The 19,562-nt window shown below is 44.8% G+C and overlaps 2 protein-coding genes across 3 annotated transcripts in view; both read left to right on the top strand.

Annotated features, from left to right (window-relative positions):
- The first annotated feature begins 590 nt into the window (after positions 1 to 590).
- vps37c (VPS37C subunit of ESCRT-I) lies at positions 591 to 16,456 on the top strand. Of its 2 annotated transcripts, XR_009524735.1 has the most exons (6): positions 591 to 1,127; positions 1,579 to 1,688; positions 10,287 to 10,458; positions 12,521 to 12,603; positions 12,806 to 15,922; positions 16,000 to 16,456. XR_009524735.1 is itself a non-coding variant. In XM_060046512.1 (5 exons), the coding sequence occupies exons 2-5, from the start codon at positions 1,596 to 1,598 to the stop codon at positions 13,463 to 13,465; spliced, it is 1,008 nt and encodes a 335-aa protein (XP_059902495.1). In that variant the 5' UTR covers positions 591 to 1,127; positions 1,579 to 1,595; the 3' UTR covers positions 13,466 to 16,456. The 2 variants fall into 2 exon arrangements, 1 of the variants encoding a protein (XP_059902495.1); XM_060046512.1 differs by having other exon boundaries at positions 12,806 to 16,456.
- Positions 16,457 to 18,301: 1,845 nt separating this feature from the next.
- Positions 18,302 to 19,562, top strand: part of tmem132a (transmembrane protein 132A) — a 17,547-nt gene continuing 16,286 nt past the window's right edge. The window contains 1 exon segment of the mRNA XM_060046469.1: positions 18,302 to 18,483. The gene's annotated coding sequence lies outside the window, so the exon portion shown is untranslated.

Here is a 19,562-nt window from a genome sequence, read left to right as displayed (position 1 = left end):
ATTTGTGTTGCAAATAAAACCTTTTCTACTATGATCTGTTGGTTGTTGTGGTACTGTCCAGGGCTAGGGTACGTGGATGTCATTATTGTGTTAAATTTGGTAGGCCTACTCTCAAGAGTGCTTGAAGGGATAACAGTTCCGATTAGAAGTCGGCATAGTAAGTATTTAAAAGGGTTAACGTGTGGATGTTTAGATTCTTTCCATCTCAACCCTCCTTACAGAATAAAGTCATCGTTGTACATCTACGTTCAACAAATAACGTAGATCTACAGCGTTGTCTAGAGTCAAATGTAGATAATCAATCAAATATAAATGTACAGTTGAGAGAAAATCAAGCCATCGTCGACAGACGGAATAATGCTGTCGCGTCGGGGTTTCCCTCGCGATCAGCTGAGCGCTGGACTCCACCATTACGCTCCAACAGGGGGGTCAAGACCAAAGAAAACACTCGACCTATAATGAACGAGTCAGATCAAGACACACAACACAAAAATATTCGACACTTCTACAACATATGTCAAATAATGTAGTGCACACAAAGCGAGGTCACGGTGTCGAATAACATATAATAATGGTGTGCCTAAACAACCCGCGGAACGCCGGAGATGGGTCATTCCGGAGATGGCGGCGTTCTCTGTCAGTCAGAAGTGAAACTTTCCTATTTTTAGCGACTCGTTTACAGCTTTAATAACGTGTTATTTCACCAATGACCGTACGTATATTATCTGTTAGCAGTGGGACCAACGCTACGTTTGAAAACGACTGACGGCAACGGAGAGGCTTAAACCCACGTTTTTTTATGACCTATTTTATCCTTTTTTTCATCGCTGAATCGCTGGGCTTCCCTGGAAGTTGACGCTGGTGACTCGCTGACATTGGCCATCATAACGACTGTTGTTGTTGTTGTTGTTGTCGTCGTCGTCGTCTACATGAAACCCTAGAGCAGCCAAGAGACGTATCCTCCTACATATAGTAATACCATCTAGCTGTCTGGCCGGGCGGCCACTGGACGTCGACCGCATAGGAAGCCGTGCGGCTTACTGTCGGATCGCAGGTGTTTGTTGGGGCGGACGTGGTGGATGCCACCACTAGTCGCGGTCACGCATTATTTGGTTGGCTGAGATCGTGTAAGTATTTAAGTATTACTTTGTAAGTATTCCTAGTAAGTATTTTACTTCTGGTGTGGTCCCACTGTGATACGTGTCTGTGGGAGTGTGTGTGTGGGTGATGGCCTAATGCCGCCTAACGCCCGCAGCGTGTCAGCTATAAGCTGTTTCCAAATGGAATCACGGTTAGAGTTTTTAAATCACTAAATATGCTATTTATTTTAATTTTTTGTCCAGCTAGTTGTGGATTTTATATTAAACGGCGGCCGTTTGAGGTCTTATTTGCATCATTGTATCCTCAAAACGCTCCCCAATCAGTCTACCGGGCGGTTTGCGATTCGACCGTTTAATGAAAGACAATGAACCACAGCTGATGGTAGAATAAAGTCCTATAATGTCGTGGTGTCTTATCCCACAACCCATATTGTCACTGTTTTTAACTTTCATTTCCTGGTCCCTGGGTGATTGATAGCCATCCTGGCAAATCAAATGGAGAAGCTCCAGGAGCTGAGCCAATCAGAGCTGCAGGAGCTTCTGGACAACACGGAGAGGGTGGAGTCAATGGCGCTGGAATCAGATGAGGTAAATGTTGTGTTACGTTGTTACTTTTCCGTTGGCAAGGTGGAGATTGCTCCTATTGACACCAACTCCGTTAACAGAGTGTTCTGGAAGGACCATAGCATAGGTGTGCTATACCCTGGGGGCGTGTCCCCCAGCTTTCAGAAATAGTAGATTTTTATCTACATTACTTTTTTTTAAGCATTATTTGTTTTTAAATATAAAAAACTATTAAATCTATTTAAAAAAAATCGGAAAATTGCGCAATGTTGTTGTTATTCTGTCAGTTGTTTCCATGTGGTCGTATTTTAGTGCAGTGATATTGTTATAGCTGATTGACATGCCCGGGTGCAGCAGATTTCCTACTGGCATTGTTGCAGTGGTGGATGCGTATGTATGACCCATAGTGTCGACATTACAGTGCGCTTGAGTATTTCTGTATGGTCGACTCTGGAGTAGCCTATGCTATGCCCTCTTGAATCGCCGTTATGCCATTCCTTCTCTCCGGAATGATGACCTCATACCAATACCCTGAGATCGCATAGTGTAGCTTTTCGTATAGCCAAACGATTGCAGCCATACTACGTTCATTTTGACATAATTCCTATGATTTGAAGTAAAGGCTTTCTTTAAAACTAGACTTGATAACAGCGCTGTCCACTGGAGCTGGACCCCGGTCTGAGCTGTGAGGGAAGGCGTAGACAGCACTCCTTTCATAGGCACGGATGTCACAAAAATCGATGTGTTACGCAAATACAGTAGGCTTCCTTTGCATACTGCTTATTTATGTTTATTATATTCATTGTCGTTTTGGCTCAACGTATTCGTCCCAATGATACAGTTTTCCATTTCCAGTTGATCATAAGTTGGATTAAATCGGTATTGGGTGTATAGTATCCATACCGTCTTTGGTATCAGCTGTTAGAGCTTTTAGAGCTGTCATAGCGTGAGTGTGAGTTTGTTGGCCTGACTCATTCCAGTAAACATTAACACTGACTCATTCTCCTTTGTCAGTGATGTTTAATTTATTTGAGGTTCCTTTGGGTCTTAACTCACAGAGACGGTCAGAAAACCGCGTGGCTCCACGCATTTCCGTCAGTTGAACAACTCTCATGTAACTAATAAACTGACCCTTATATAATTGGCACAAAATGTTTTTCATAAGAAACAATCCTATTAATCTATACATATAATTCACTATTTGATGAAAAAATCGCTGATCGGTATCTGTTCGGTAGTTCACTAATTGAAAAGATCCCTAGTTCTCGTTTTAGCCCTTATGTCCCCTGGCTCCGGAGCTACCTGAGCAGGTTCAGATCCCCTCGGCCTAGAGCTACCTGAGCGGGTTCAGATCCCCTCGGCCTAGAGCTACCTGAGCGGGTTCAGATCCCCTCGGCCTAGAGCTACCTGAGCGGGTTCAGATCCCCTCGGCCTAGAGCTACCTGAGCGGGTTCAGATCCCCTCGGCCTAGAGCTACCTGAGCGGGTTCAGATCCCCTCGGCCTAGAGCTACCTGAGCGGGTTCAGATCCCCTCGGCCTAGAGCTACCTGAGCGGGTTCAGATCCCCTCGGCCTAGAGCTACCTGAGCGGGTTCAGATCCCCTCGGCCTAGAGCTACCTGAGCGGGTTCAGATCCCCTCGGCCTAGAGCTACCTGAGCGGGTTCAGATCCCCTCGGCCTAGAGCTACCTGAGCGGGTTCAGATCCCCTCGGCCTAGAGCTACCTGAGCGGGTTCAGATCCCCTCGGCCTAGAGCTACCTGAGCGGGTTCAGATCCCCTCGGCCTAGAGCTACCTGAGCAGGTTCAGATCCCCTCGGCCTAGAGCTACCTGAGCAGGTTCAGATCCCCTCGGCCTAGAGCTACCTGAGCGGGTTCCAGGAGCTTCTTACTAGGAAACGACTTATGGTAAACTATTGGTATTGTTTGGATGTGTTTTAAATACTATAAAGGTCGATTTCCGCTCATCAATATAGTTAAAACCAGAAATATAAGTACATCATTGCATCTCATTATAAACGCCTTAGCCAATACAATATTATCACTGACACTGAATCATTTTTCTATAATATTAGTTCCTAAGCCAATACAAAAAAAACATGATGCTCATTAATAATATGCTATATGCTTAGTACAATCATTGAGCCTGATTTATTTATACGAAGAACAACAAGAGGAGTTAAAAGGGAAGAAGCAGAGGGAGAGCAATTCTGGTCTTAACTGTAAGAAATTCAGCAATCTTTATATATATATATATATATATATATATATATATATTTAAGCAATAGATCACGCCAGGCTGTGGTATGTGCTCATTATACCACTGTTAAGGGGCGTTGTCCGGCCCCGACGCGCAGCGGAGGGCCGGCGACCCCCTTCACAGTGGTATAATGAGCACATGCCACTGACTTTTATACAACGGTTTCTGTTATGGCGAAACGAAAGTCATAGACACACTACATTTAAAAAGAAACGAAGAAAGTCAAAGTAGCCGTTTTATTAAAGACTACCAAAAAGTAGTCCCTCCTGGCTGCCGCTTTGCATCGACGGTCGCTATGCAACACACTTTAGCGTCCCTCCAAGAGAAGGCTCCGATAGAGCGGTTCGCCGGCAATTTATCCTATGGAGCAGTTCACTCACCGATTTAAGGCTTCAGTGAACGGTGCTATTGCTTTTATACAACTGTTAAAATTATGGCAAAATGACTCCAAACACACACACTAGTAAAAATACGGTTGTATTCTTTGACACTTTCCACTTCAAGGCGCGGAGTGATACTTTCACAAAACTATTGGGCGTCATAGCAGTTATGTATACGCTCATTATACAACAGTTAGGAACCAATCAGATCGCTGGATTCAGGCCCCCCGTTGTATAAATATATATATATATATATATATCAGTGGAGGCTTCTCCATTGAGGAAAGGGAGGAAGATCTTCCCTAACATTGTTGAGAATAAAAAATGTAGATTGCCCAGACTACTGTAATGAATTAATGCCCTTAAATATGACTACTTTAATGCCTTTGAATATATAATGTTCGTTTCCCTGGGTAAAGGGACATTAGCACCCCCTATCGCCTATTGACAATTACTTCAGGGAGGAAGGTCCTCCCTCAGCCTCCGTTGACTTCCATTCATTTCCCCGAAAGTACTGGCGGCCGGTGAATAACACGGGTTTCAATGGGAGAGAGGAGGAAAGTCCTCCTCTGAGTGGATGTGACCTTAAGGCGTCTGTTTCGCGCAAAATCTATTCGGGCTGCGCTATGAACCAATAAGCAGGATCCCTGGCTGGTGAGAAGTGTTGCCAGATGCCATTCATTGAGTAACAGTGCTAAGTTAGCGACCAAAGAAAAAGGTAGACCACTTCGCAAAATCGAGATCACCAAAAGTAATGGCAACGTCAGTGTTGTGGGTGCTACATGGTTTGCTAGGTACTCATGGCTTACTGGTAGCATTACTAGCAATCGACTGTATTGCTGGCCCTGTTTGCTAATGAACAATGGCAAATCTCCAACGTGGGCTGTTCATGGTTTCACTGATGTGAAAAATCTTGATAGGGCAACCAAACGCCACGACAAGAGTCAAGTTCACGTTGGTGCTGCTATGCGACATTCCTTGTTAGGCACCATGCCTATCATCAGATCAGGTTGTTTGAAATAATGTTCTCGTTCTTTTACTAGTTTGTTACTCTGACCGTTCTGTTTGATATTGTGGAAAGGGTGAATGATTCAGAGCATGATGCATTTTAAATGGCATCACTTTTGGTCTTGAGTCTTTTCTTAAAACAATTGTAACTGAAAATAAACATAGCTAAATTACAACCAATAACTACAGTCATTGAGGGCAAAACTAGGCCGAGATTTTTTTTATTTTATTTTACAAATCAAGAGTAGGCCTGATTTGACTAATGGGCTTTGCATCCTTTCCTTCAAAGACATGCCCACCAGCTTTCAAATTACAGTGATGCCACTGGTGGCTTTGTATCAATTTTATTCACATAACTATCCCTCCCTACTATTTTGTAGTTCACCAAAACACCATACACTAACAAGCAGGCCAATGGCAAGCAGGCCAATGGCAAGCAGGCCAATGGCAACCAAGGGCGCAGTCCTTCCTCCCTCACTTTAAAAACCACCAGCCGCCAAAAAAAAAAATATATATATAGGCCAACTCTCTTGTTGGAAAGTTACAACGGCAGGAGGGTGAGGTTCATTCAAACCGCCCGATCTCCGTAACATTAGCATGGTATGTTCCAAATGAATCTGTTATTTGCTAGTAGTTTGAAGGACGCCCAGTGTTGGTGTTCAGTGACCACTAAGAGGAAGTTCTCGTACGATTTCTTTCACGGCAGAAGTGTTAGTATGTTAGATGCTATAGTAGTACTATATAAAGATATATTTTACTGCTGGATTTCCCAATCATGTATAAATAATTTGTGCTACCAGAAGCCTTTCCCCTGTGCCAAAAAAACACCTAATCTACCTAACTCGCAGTGTCTATTTCCTATCATTTTAAAACACATTCTTGAGTGTTGGATTCAATTAAACTATGGAGTCTGTGGCAGCTGTTAAGTGAAGCACGATGCGTGATATTAGTTATTAGTTTGAGGCTTGATAATCAGCCATTTCAATGCATCTAATTGCGTTGAATCAAACGGATCCCATATCCCATAAGTCATGTTTTAAAGACCAAACATTAACATTTCAGGCTTAAATAGCCAAAAGTTACACTTAATTTAGAGCTGAGTACATAGGGACCGTCCACAAATGATCTCTACAGTGGAGCATATAGGGACCGTCCACAAGTGATCGCTACACTAGAGCATATAGGGGCCGTCAGCAGGTGGTTGCAACAGGCTTCAGTTAGGCTGAAGGTTTATCTTCTGCCTAACTAAATACAGAACAGGGTTTAAAGGTATAATATGCATTTCTTACACACAGGGTCTCTCAACTCTTGTTACGTTAATACGTTACATATGACATTTGTGTGGTGACTGGCATGTGCCACTTGTCATAGTAGCACATCGTAGTTGGCTAGATTGATATTGAAATATCATATCAATAAATTAAGTCTCTATTGTTTCCCTGGAAGTTAGGGGGTAAAGGTGAATGGGTTTGAACATTGTGGAAATATTGGATGTAGTCTAGCACAGAACTGAACGAATTATAAAGCATAGGCCTCTAGGTCAACGAAATGTTACACATGCCTTTTGAATGTTAAGATATAAGGCCACCAGTAGATCCGCCTATATCTTCATCTAAAATCCCAATTTAGAAATGTACCACCGCTTTTGATATTAGAAGCGAATTGAGCTACGAAATCGCCGGAAGTCATTCACTTTCTATGGGCAAGAGCGACCAAAGCGACCAACGCTACCAGCGACCAAAGTTGAGCGACCAGAGCGTCCAAAAAAAGTTGAAAACTGTTGAACTTTATGTAAATTACTATGACACGTTTCAGCGGCCAGACACTGACAGCTAATCGTAATGTAGACGCTCTTCGCTTGCGTGGATCCCAGGGAACACCGAACACCGGCACTTTGGTTCCTATACCTACTGTTTTGTTTCCTACTGACTAGAGCCCGACCGATATAGAATTTTTAAGGCCGATACCGATACGAATATTTAGTGATTTAAAAAACCGATATGCCGATATATAGGCCGATATATACATTAAAAAAAAATCCAGAAACGCGCAACAAAACAAACACATTTCCCTAACATTGGTTATTTGTAGTTATCCTTTAAATCCTTTTCACTCTCAGCTAACAGGTAACAACAGCAAAACTGGACATGGTAGTCATGAATTAAGTCATGCTTATCGACTTTAGAGAATTGATGGGGATGTTCTTTTAATTGTTATTCAAGCAATGTATGTCTCGTGACAGTTGCCAACTTACCATGAACACACTTGCACACATGAACAACACCGATGATCACCGTCGATCTCCGTCATTCACTCTGCCTAACTCTGGCTGAATCACCGGGTTTGGGCGTTAGAGCGCCCTCTGGTGGACCTTCTTTTTTTTTTCTTTTTTTTTTATATTCATTTATCGCCCATTATAAATGCCGATACCGAATAGTTTGAAAAATGCCTAATATCGGCCGATAATATCGGCCTGCCGATATATCGGTCGGGCTCTACTACTGACTACAAAATGTCGACGGAAAAATTTATCGCGGCTGAAACTGGGCACCCGGTGTTGGGCATCCGAGCCTTTTTCATTTCAGAGATCACAACAAAAAAGGCTCTGGCCTGGGCGGAGGTGTCACGCGTGGTTGGTTGGTCTGTATGTGAGTTAATGAAATGTTTGAGATTATTGTTAAAATAGGCGCGATACATATGTAACCGAGATCCTATCATGCTAATCTCCCTTGCTCTGAATGGGACGGAATCGTTTTCAAATATCGAAAATACATACGTTGTGCAAAGGAACAATACGTTGTGCAAAGGAATAATGCACGCATAATGCAATAATAATGCTAATGAATAATGCACGGAACAAACGTGTCACTTCAATGCAGTTTAATAGAGGATAGACAGCTGACAAATGACCATTTAGCAGACGCTTTTATCCAAAGCGACTTGCATTAAGTACATTTGTCATAAGAAGTGAAACGATATATCGCTGTCAGTGACAGTGATAATGACAGCTGTGTTTTCTGTTTTATGTTCAATAGTTAATGAGTGCAACATCCATAGTGATTTTGATACAAAGTGATGATAAGCGGGAGTATTTATAGAAAATATTTGCGATCTAGAACGTTCTTAAGCGGGAATCATTTTTATTTGCTCTCCATACCACCAATCCAACCAACCAATAGCGTGTAGTCATGCTTTAAACAAAACACGTTTTTGAAATCGTCACATACACAAACTAATCGAAATGACAAGAGATATCTCTTGTCTTTTATCCCTCCAATCCCCACTATTCGCGGAGCCTGAGGTGAATCATTTTAAATTAAATAGTCTAGATAGATAGATAGCCTAGTCATGTCTTTATTAATACCAAACTACAAAATCGTCGGGAATTAATTTAGGTGATTCGGATCACACAGGACTGTAGCCTACAAGACCACACAGAACAAGGGAGACAAGTCTGACTGGACATACACAAAATGCATCACATTAAAACTACACATGTTGATAGATGGATAGATAGACAGATGGGCCTAGATAGATAGATAAATATGTTCCATTATTTGCCTTGCGGAGCCAGCCAGTCCTGTCCTCCTATGCAAATTAGCCATGTGCGCCAATGTCAATTTGTTTGACGAATGAGTGCAGATCATGATTTGCAGATGCAGATCAGTGAAACATATTTTAACTAGCCTACTACAGCACGCAACGTTTTTTTCTTCTCGGTTGTAATTACATTTTAGGATTTTTTTTTTATATATATATTGGAGGGGAATCACTGTCGAAGCACTTTATCCAACAAGCAAAACCGCCTCTGCAATATGGCCAAAGTGTATGGGAGTTAACTCTTTGATATGGCTGTCTGTACTAAAAGCATACGGCTCCGTTAAATGCGTCTGCAAAATTGAATTGTACGTCATGAGCGACTTGAGCCACCAAAGTGAACAGAAATATTCGCAGGGAAACTTTATGATTTGACGCTTTGGTCGCTTCTGGTGTGGACGTACGGTAACAAAGCCTATCTGAGCCCGCACGGCTCCATTCCAACGCATGATTCGCCACAAGAGGAATCCTGAATGACCGAACAATCCCAACCATTACAGCTAGCGAGCAAGTTGAATGTCAGGAATGTCTTCCTCAGTGAGGTGTTGTTTAACCCGACGGGTTTAGTATGAAGACTCACCGTCCGGCTGGACTTCATTCCTCTAAGGGCTAATCCAGCTAGCTATAAAGCTATAGAAATAGAGCTAGATACATCGACCCAGATACCCCTGAGTAGCATCTCCACGTCCAGACTGCTGTTTGAGAACAATTTAGCACATAGGCACATTGAGTGGGACATGGGGTATGACACGGGGTAGGATATTGTTTAGCACACAGGGTAGGACATAGGTTACGACATCGATTATGACAAAGGAACAACATAAGGTAGGATATACAGACATAGGGTATGATATAAGGACACAGGTTTTTCCATAGGTATGGTCGTAGGGTAGGACAAAGAGTTGAAATAGCCCAGGACATAGGTGACTAGGACATAGGTTGGGAAATAAGTTGAGACATGTATTGCGCTGTGTTTCCAGTGCAACATTGAATTGTAATTTAATGCGTTTTGCAATGAATATCGGTCTGGTCCTTGCCGGGCAACCCCTGATTTCTAAACCGGACCTTAACGAAAATTGCTCCCTGCATTTAGGGCGGCAGTAGCTCAGGGAGTAGAGCGGGTTGTTTGGCAACCGCATGGAGTCTGGAGGTTTCCCTGTCCCTGAGCAAGACGCGTAATATTATAGATATTATATATCTAAACGCAGTTCATTTACCATCATGAACTGAAAGTCCCTCCCCCTAGCTCTGATTGGCCCGTCCACTGATTTGGGTTTTGAGCGTTAGTTCCACCGTGCGTGAGGCCCGACGGGTCGTCGGCGTTATGGAGAGAGCGAGAGGTCAGGAGGGGCTGACCAGGCTGCCGCTCCCCCCCCTCCAGATCCAGAACATCCAGCTGGAGCGGGAGATGGCGCTGGCCTCCAACCGCAGCCTGGCCGAGCAGAACCTGGACGTCAAGCCGCGCCTGGAGCAGCAGAAGGAGCTGCTGGTGGAGCGCTACTCCCAGCTGGAGGCGGCCCGCGACGCTTACCGCCAGCACTGTGCCCTGCGAGGTAGGACCCCCCCCCCCCCCCCCTGCAGGCCCCCCCTGCCGGCCGCCCTGATCCTCCAGGCTCCCATCTGCTGGGATCTAATGGGAGAGGGCCCCTCTGACCGGCTGGGGGGACAGATCAGCACCGGGGGCCCTAACGCTGAGAGGGTTATGTCTTATTATGTCTGCCTGTCGCGTCTCCTGTGTGTTTTTAGATGAGAAGCTCGTTCACGAGCGGCAAGACGGAGCTTTCTGAAAGTTGAAGTGGGTAAAGTGAAAGAGCACTTTTGAGCCAGGCTGTTATGGGATTTAAGATTATTCATCTAATTGTTTCAGATTATATTAGATGTAACAATACAGCAACAATACAGGTTTCAAAACATTAAAGGAGACATATTATTATAATATGGGGCAGATTTTCGAAACAGCTTGTAAGGCTAATCACACTCACACCTGCTGGTATAATTAGGGATGCACCGATCCGATATTTGTATCGGTATCGGTACCGATATTGAAGACATTTCTAGATCGGGTTATCGGTGACAAATGGGCCGATCCATATATATATTTTTTTTTTACGTTTATGTACATACTTGAATCCTATTCCTACTACCTTGCTGCTTTGATAATTGAATTTCCCACGAAAATGTTCTCACGGGATTAATAAAAGTGTATCTATCTATCTATTGGCTGATCTATTCAGTTTCTATGCTGTGCGCTGTGAGTGACGTCATAAACAAGCAACACGCCGTGCGGAGCCTACAGTGATTGCAAAATGGAGCGAGCAAAAGGATCTGCTATCTGGAGCTATTTCACTTTACCTAAGCCAGCAAGCTCCACGGCTACATGCAACATATGCAAAGTAAATGTCCCGAGGGGTGGTACTAAACCTTCTAGCTTTAATACCACAAACCTTATAAAGCACCTCCAAAAATTCAGGTCTCATGATCCCAGTCTTTTCCCCTCAATGAAACTTACAGTTTGTAGCCATAATTTCGCGCTGTTTTTCTATATCGGTATCGGATCGGTATCGGCCGATACTGAACCTCAGATATCGGTATCGGTGTCGGAGGTGAAAAAAGCGGATCGGTGCATCCCTAGGTATAATATGTCTCCTTTAATTAATCTATTAGGTAATGTATTGTATTTTTGTATGTATTTAATAATAAATATATCTGCTATGTATTTAATCATTACTAACATGTATTTAATAATAAAAGTATTTATTTAATAATAACTAGTATGCATTTATTAATAACTAGTCTGTATTTAAAATGTGTATAACTGGTATGTATTTGGCATTTAAAAATAGTATTTAGCATTGTGTAGCATCTTATCATAAATATCTTTGTTACATACAGGGAATGGGATGACCTAGTAAAAACCTAGTAATTGTAAGGGATTGGAACTCTTTCTATGAAAATCCTTATTGTACCGACAGCAATCTATTGTTGTTTCTCTTTCTTCTGACAAATGTACTTATTGTAAATCGCTTTGGAAGAAAGTTAAATGTCCTATTTTATTAGATTTGTCGATGTATTTATTTATATCTAGTATTTATTAAATATGAACTAGTATGTATATTCAATAATAATAATAGTGTAGCTGCTATGTACTTAATAATAACTAGCATGTATTTGATGATATCTAGTATGTATTTGTATAATAATAGTAGCAATAATGTCATTGCCATGTGTTTAATAATAATTATATAACTGCTATGTGTTAATAATAATAGCATAACTACTTTGTGTTATTAATAATAATAATAATAGTAGAATAACTACTCTGTGTTAATAATAATAGTATAACTGCTGTGTTATAATAATAATAATAATAGTATAACTGCTATGTGTTAATAATAATAGTATAACTGCTATGTGTTAATAATAATAGTATAACTGCTATGTGTTAATAATAACAGTATAACTGCTATGTGTTAATAATAACAGTATAACTGCTATGTGTTAATAATAATAGTATAACTGCTATGTGTTAATAATAACAGTATAACTGCTATGTGTTAATAATAACAGTATAACTGCTATGTGTTAATAATAACAGTATAACTGCTTTGTTTGCAGATGGGTTCGCCGGTCAGGTGTCCCCAGAGGCGCTGTTCTCCAGGCTGCAGACAGAGGGCTCCAACACAGAGGCAGAGTCAGAGGTACACACACACATGTCAAGACACATGTCAAGACACTGCGATGGGCGTTGCCTCTCAGTGGGCAGGGCTGGTGGTATATCCACACATCAACTCAGCTGAGGCCTTCCCTCCATGATTAACCAATAGAAACACACCCAGTGGTAACCGGCTTTGATCATTATTTGTAATGACTGTGCGGTTGTGGTTGCGGTTGCGTGTGCAGACGCTGGCCTCTGACTTCCTGGACGGGTCGGTGTCGCTGGAGTCGTTCCTGGAGCGGTTCCTCCCCCAGCGCTCCCTGGCCCACCGGCGACGCGTGCGCCTGGAGAAGTTCCAGGACTTCCTGAGACAGAGGAGCCACGCCCCCGACCCCGCCCCCGACCACGCCCCCGCCGGGACGCCGGCCGCCTGCGCCGGCCAGGAGCCCGCCACCACCCCCGGCAACCACCACCCCCACCCCCACCAGCAGCCCGGCTCCTCGCCAGCAGGGGGCGCCGGCTACACCCCCTACCCCGTCGCCCCCCCCTCCGTCAACCCTGCCCCGCCCGCCTCCAACGCACCGGCCGGGTACTCCCCCTACCCCCCCACCGCCGCCGCCACCGCCGGCTACCCCGGCCCCAGGCCCGCCTTCGGGCCCGCGGGCGCGGCCTGCCCTTACCCCACCCAGCCCTCTTTCCCCAGCCCCCACCCGGGCTCGGCCTTCGGTCAGTACACCCCCGCACCCCCGCAGGGCCCCCTGCTGGGCCCCCAGCCCTACCCGGCCTCCTACTCCTATGGAGGGTACAGCTACCCGGGCGGCCCGCCCTACCCGGGCCCCCAGCCGCAGGCCGCACGGCCCGTGTACAGACCCCCTGGGTACGGGGTCCCACAGCCCTACTCCTGAGACTGCTCCCCCTCCCGCTCCCCCCCCCCCCCCCCTCCCCCCTCCACCCTTTCTCCCCCTCCCCCTGTCTGGTTAGAGAGGGTCTCTCACTTTACTTTGTTGCACTAAATCTCTTGTCTGTCTCTCTCTCTGTTTGTCTATCTCTCTCGCTCTCTCTCTCTCTCTCTCTCTCTCTTTCTTTCTTTCTTTCTTTCTTTCTTTCTTTCTTTCGCTCTCGCTCTCGGCCACGACTAGTCTCAGGTTGTCCTCTTGTGTTTGTGAGTTTCTATGTCATTCATTCATTGCATTTCAGACATCTTCAAACTTTCAAGCATCCCTCTTACCGTGTAGCCCCGCCCTCTTAGCATGTAACCACGCCCTCTCACAGAGCCCCTCCCACTCTTGGGTTGAACCACGGCTAGAGATCCCAGCCTCACTTTCCGTTCGAGCGCTTCTTGAAGCACTGCTTACTGTACTGTCATTGGGTCAGCATGGAGCTCAGCACGCGGTGAGGCGGGGCTCCCGTACTGCTGGACCGGCCGACACCGTCGCATGACCTCACGTCTGTGGACAACCTCACCCAGAGGGGCCAGATCCGATTGGTTGAAATCTGAATCTTCTCAGGGTTCCAGGGCACCTGATCCGACATCGTGAAATGTTTATGACTGGAAGACTAAGTCATTAGAATTAATCAGACTTTCTAATTAATTCCTACACAAGTAGATAATCATTCATAATACATAATGCATTCTCTCCCAAACACACACCCATCCTATCTTTGGTGCTCTCTCCCTTTCCCTGCTATCGCTCCTCCTCCCTTGTCTCCTCTCTCTCTCCCCCTCCCTTGTCTCCTCTCTCTCCTTCTACCTTTTGTCTCCTCTCTTCTCCTCCCCCTTTTCACCTCTCCCTCCTCCTCCCCTCGTCTCCTCTCCCTCCTCCCCCCCATGTCCCCTCCCCCTTGCGCCTTCTGTATCCTCCTGTATCCAGAACTCTGGACAATGAATCTCAGAAGAGAGATGTTTGATTTCCTGACAGTAGATTGGTCTGCGATGAGAATTGTAACGTGGTGAGCTGATTCAAATCCAAGATGGATTTTGTTGATTGAGGGGGAAGATAAGAACCGCCTGCTGTGATCCTGAAGGGATGTGTGATCAACATCTCGGAGGGCCGGTTCTTCAGCACCGCATCTGGCCCCAGTGTCTCGGAGGTGGGGTCTTCAGCTGCCGGCTGTAGGGGAGTGATGGGGTAGTTGATCACAATGGAAGTACTGCCTTGCACTGTTGACACGTAGAAATGAGAGGATAACCCAAGCTACTTTAGAATCGCTTCACCAATTCCCCTCTAGTTCTGAGTGTTCATAGAGTTACCTACACTAAACACACCGTAAACTGCTTGGTGTAATGGCTCTTTCTCATTGGTTCCGGTGCCCAGTGCCGTCACATAGCACCCCTGGGAGCCAATGGGAAACAGCAGAGCGTCTTGCCTCGGCACCTCCCCCCCACCCCTCCACGACACTACAGTTTCTTCTCCAGTTGTCTGAATATATTAAAATAATGTTGAACATTACAGGGAATGATTTTAACGTACTGATTTCTTTGGACATGACATGTGCTCCACTAGATTTGAGCTGATTTGTTGAAGTAGACCCTGCCTATAGCTGGCCGTATAGCTGGTCTGAGAACAGTGGAGTGACTAGTCCAGGAGGGTCGTGTGGAACTGGAGCTGACGGGTTCTGATTGAGTTTTTTTTTGTCAAGCTCTGAACGATTAATAATAATAATAGTCCAGGTATCTGAATAACACCTGGAAAAGGGTCTGAATAACACCTGGATAGGTGTCTGCGTTACACCTGGACAGGTGTCTGAATAACACCTGGACAGGTGTCTGCGTTACACCTGGACAGGTGTCTGAATAACACCTGGACAGGTGTCTGCGTTACACCTGGACAGGTGTCTGAATAACACCTGGAAAGGGGTCTGCGTTACACCTGGACGGGTGTCTGAATAACACCTGGACGGGTGTCTAAATAACACCTGGAAAGGGGTCTGAATAACACCTGGACAGGGGTCTGAATAATACCTGGACAGGTGTCCTGAGAACACCTGGACAGATATCTGCACTCTTCGAATTGACTCACTTGACCCACAATCCCTATATACCCTACACGTACACTAGGGAATTAGGACTGTTATCATGGGCTCGAAATCCACCCCTCTGGTGTCAATTTGTCGCTTAAACAAGCCGTGTGCGTTGGATCTCACAGTGTCAAGGGTGTGGAAATTATATATTTATTTGAAGGTGCATTATGGGTATTAATCTGTGCACTATATAGGGAAACTGATTTTTACACTAAAATGAACACTACAAAATGGTAAAGCATCATTTGTTGTGCTGTATCGGGTACAAGTTAATCAACTCAAACATGGCCCCGGACAGGTATCTCTACATCTGGACAGGTATCCGAATCACACCTGGACAGGTGTGTGTATATATATACATAACACCTGGACAGGTTTCTCTACAACATCTGGACAGGTATCTCGCACACCTGGGCAGATATCTATAACACCTGGACTGGTATCTCCCACACCTGGACAGGTATGTCCCACACCTGGACTGGTATCTCCCACACCTGGACAGGGGTCTGCATCACGGCTGCCGGACAAGGATATTTCAAAATAATGAAAAGTTGAATAAAAGTGGACCTTTCAGCCTGATGGCTCACAAGCTTCAAATGTAATCCCCATGGGGTCCTCATCCCAGCCAAGACCCTCCCGTAGTCCCGCCCTCACGTGGCTGGTAATCTGGGACACGCCCCCTTTTTGCCACCCTCTCCTGTCCAGTCTCCTCGCCGGAAGGCAGAGAGACGGCCTCAGCTGATTTCTGGGGGTCAGCGGTCACAGGGTGGTGAGTGTGTGAGGGAGGAGCTTGTCTTTCCACGGGGTTGGGGTTCTTGTTTCCATGGTGATGGCTGTAGGGTGAAGGGAAATTAAAAGACTGAAGTTGATCTGAGGATGCTGGTGTGGATGTCTGTTGATCACATGCAGTAGTGTACTGATCGGAATAGTAGTAGAATAATCTTTCGGAATATGAGATAAAATGTTTAGTCCACTGAGGAATGAGGAAGTATGTAGAAGATAATAATGCCTGAAGTCTCTTATGTTATAATTCAGCTCCATTATTCAAGAAAGTTTTTATTAGGTATTTAGTTACAATTCGTAATCAGGCTGAGGATGATTCTGTTTACAGCAGGTCTGAACCTTGACCTTCACACACATGACATATGACGTGTGTGTGTGTGTTTGATGTGTGCGTGCGTGCGCACATAAAAAATAAGACCTCTCAAAGGGGCATTATTGGCATGGGGAAAAATGCATGTGCTCGATCACATCAGGTCTCACGTTCTACAAATGTGCTGGAGCAATTAAACGGCAAAAGTTAAACAAGAAAAGATAACAAAAACACAGGTAACTCTTTACATTAAGGGTTCATTAATTTAACATTAATAAATGCAAATGTCATTATTAACAAACATTTCATTCATTTAATTGTATAATTTGCTAATAGTGTTAATGTTAACTAAAGCATTATTCAATATTTTGATTGATACCTTATTTGATAAGCTAAGGACCTAACCCAGAGCTAAATAACAACGCTTATTACTCCATTAGCAAATGTTCTTTCATGTTCCCTTGTAAAGTGTCACCAACACGTCTGAACATGGTATCAGTCAAAGCAGGCGGTGGAGGAACAGTCTGTCTCTCCCCACGCATCTCTTCTTTCCCTCCTTTGATGTGAGGAAATGTGCACTTCTGCAGAGCATGAGCGAGAGAGAGGGGTAGAGAGGAGCCGAGAGAGAGAGAGGAGGAGGAGAGAGGGAGTGAGGTAGAGACAGAGAGTGAGTGGAGGAGGAGAGAGAGGTAAAGACAGAGACAGATAGGAAGGGGAGGGAGGTAGAGAGAGAGGTCCAGAGGTCCTTGTTCCAGCAGCTTTTCTTCACGTCTGTGACCCTGCTTCTCGTTCTCTGATGGATGTGAGGATTATTTCAGCTGTCTTCCTCTGCCTGCTGCCTTGTGGTAAGCTTAATGATTCACAACGATACTAAGAATATGATAATACTATGATGAGCCACCCTACTGCAGCTTAACTGGGGAAATTAGGCTGAATAGCAAGTTAGTGGTTCCTGGTCAGAAACTAGTTTTCGGTCAACTTTCTTGAATATTCTGGAAACTAGAGCTCCTTTAAGATCTTTACGTCAATGAAGATCCTCTCATTACAGGTTTTTGAGATCGAGAACCTCCCAAAAATCTGCCAGTTTCTCTGTTTGTCTGTCTGTCTGTTTATCCGTCTGTCAGTCTGTTAATCTGTCAATCTATCTGTCTGTCTGTCTGTCCAACCAAGGCTGCACTGGCACCACACCGTCCAAGCTGAACCAATCAGAACCCTCGGACAGCAATCCCGCCGGGACGGAGGCCCCGCCCCCTCCAACTGTGCCCGGACTGCTGACCATAGAGGGGCGGAGGGGGCAGGAGGCCCCGCCCCCTCCGCCTATGCCCGGACTGCTGACCTTCAACTGGACGGACCAATCCTGTGAGGGGGAGGTGCTGCTGACGCGCCCGGGCCTCGGCCCCTCCAGGTGCCTACAGCAGCAGGGGCTTCTGGGGAGCATCCAGGGGGGGCTGTCCGGGGTGTGCAGGAGCGTGCAGGGCTGTGAGGGGGACCCCAACTGGCACCAAGGAAAGAACATCACCTGTCCCACTCTGAGGGTCACCTGTAAAGGTAAGATGATCACACACAGACGGACAGACGTGTGTGTGTGTGTTATTTATCGTGTGATCTCAGAGGATGACAACCCCCCCCCCCCCCACCCACCCCCCCCCCCCCCCCCCCCCCCACCAGTATCCCCAGCAGATCCGAGATGGGCCGAGCTAAGGAGCTACAAGGTGGCTACGGGGATCCTCTGTGTTCTTCTTCTACTGGGTCTACTGGTCCTGCTGGGAAAGAGCTTCCCCAGCAGCCTCCGAGCGATCCACAACCGTAGTAAGCACACACACACACACATTCTGTTTACAGCAGGTCTGAACCTTGACCTTCACACACATGACACACACACACACATATGAACACACACACATGGGCGGGTGCACACACAGACAGACACACACACACACACACACACACACACACACACACACACAAACATATGTGAACACACACACACCCACACATACACCCACGCACACACATAAAAACAAACACACAAACAAACACACACACATTTGAATACAAACATATACACACACACACACACACACACACACACACACACACACACACACACATACATACAAGCACACACATGTAAACATGTGTACACAGACACACACACAAATACGCAGTCACACCCACACATACTCACACACACATATACGCACTCAGACACACAACAAGGTTGTATCCTTAATTAAAACTAACAAAATAACAAAAACTAGGAGTAAAGAATATGTTCGGTAGTTGAAAAAAAATTGTAATAAAAAATAAAATTAAAATAAAAACTGAAATGCAGTAGAGTCTACTGCATTTCAGTAGATTTACACATGATTTCTCTCTTTGCTGTGCATGATTGCTTATAACAGGATTGTTTGACTCCAGTATTTAAATATTCATGTTCAATTCTTTGAATGTTTTGATGCAGTAAAATGTACCTCACATGATTGGTTGACTGCAGTTGTTAAAATAAATATTCAGTGCTGTGAATGCTTTAATGCAGTATAACCTCACTAGATTGACTGGTATGTTATATGCCAGATGATATCCCAATTTGCTGGGTAGCCCTATTGAAGCAGTTGTTCAATTGTTAGTATTATCCCGTTGCAAGTGTTTAAATACAATACATGAGTTATAGACAGTTGGTTGCTTCAGTCAGGTAAAGTTATGTGAATAATAAATCGTATTATCAATATTAATGCCTTCTGTGTAAACTCTATGTAGTTATAGGCCTACGCACTTTATTTTAATTCCGGTGGTACTTGGAGAGCCAAATCATTTCTAAGGTGGTACTCATGGTAAAAAGTTTGAGAACCACTGCAGTAGACTAACCTAAATAGATTATCTTCAGT

This window comes from Gadus macrocephalus, chromosome 3 (genome assembly GCF_031168955.1).
Source record: "Gadus macrocephalus chromosome 3, ASM3116895v1".
NCBI lineage: Eukaryota > Metazoa > Chordata > Actinopteri > Gadiformes > Gadidae > Gadus > Gadus macrocephalus.
This window is presented reverse-complemented; position numbering and strand designations above follow the sequence as displayed.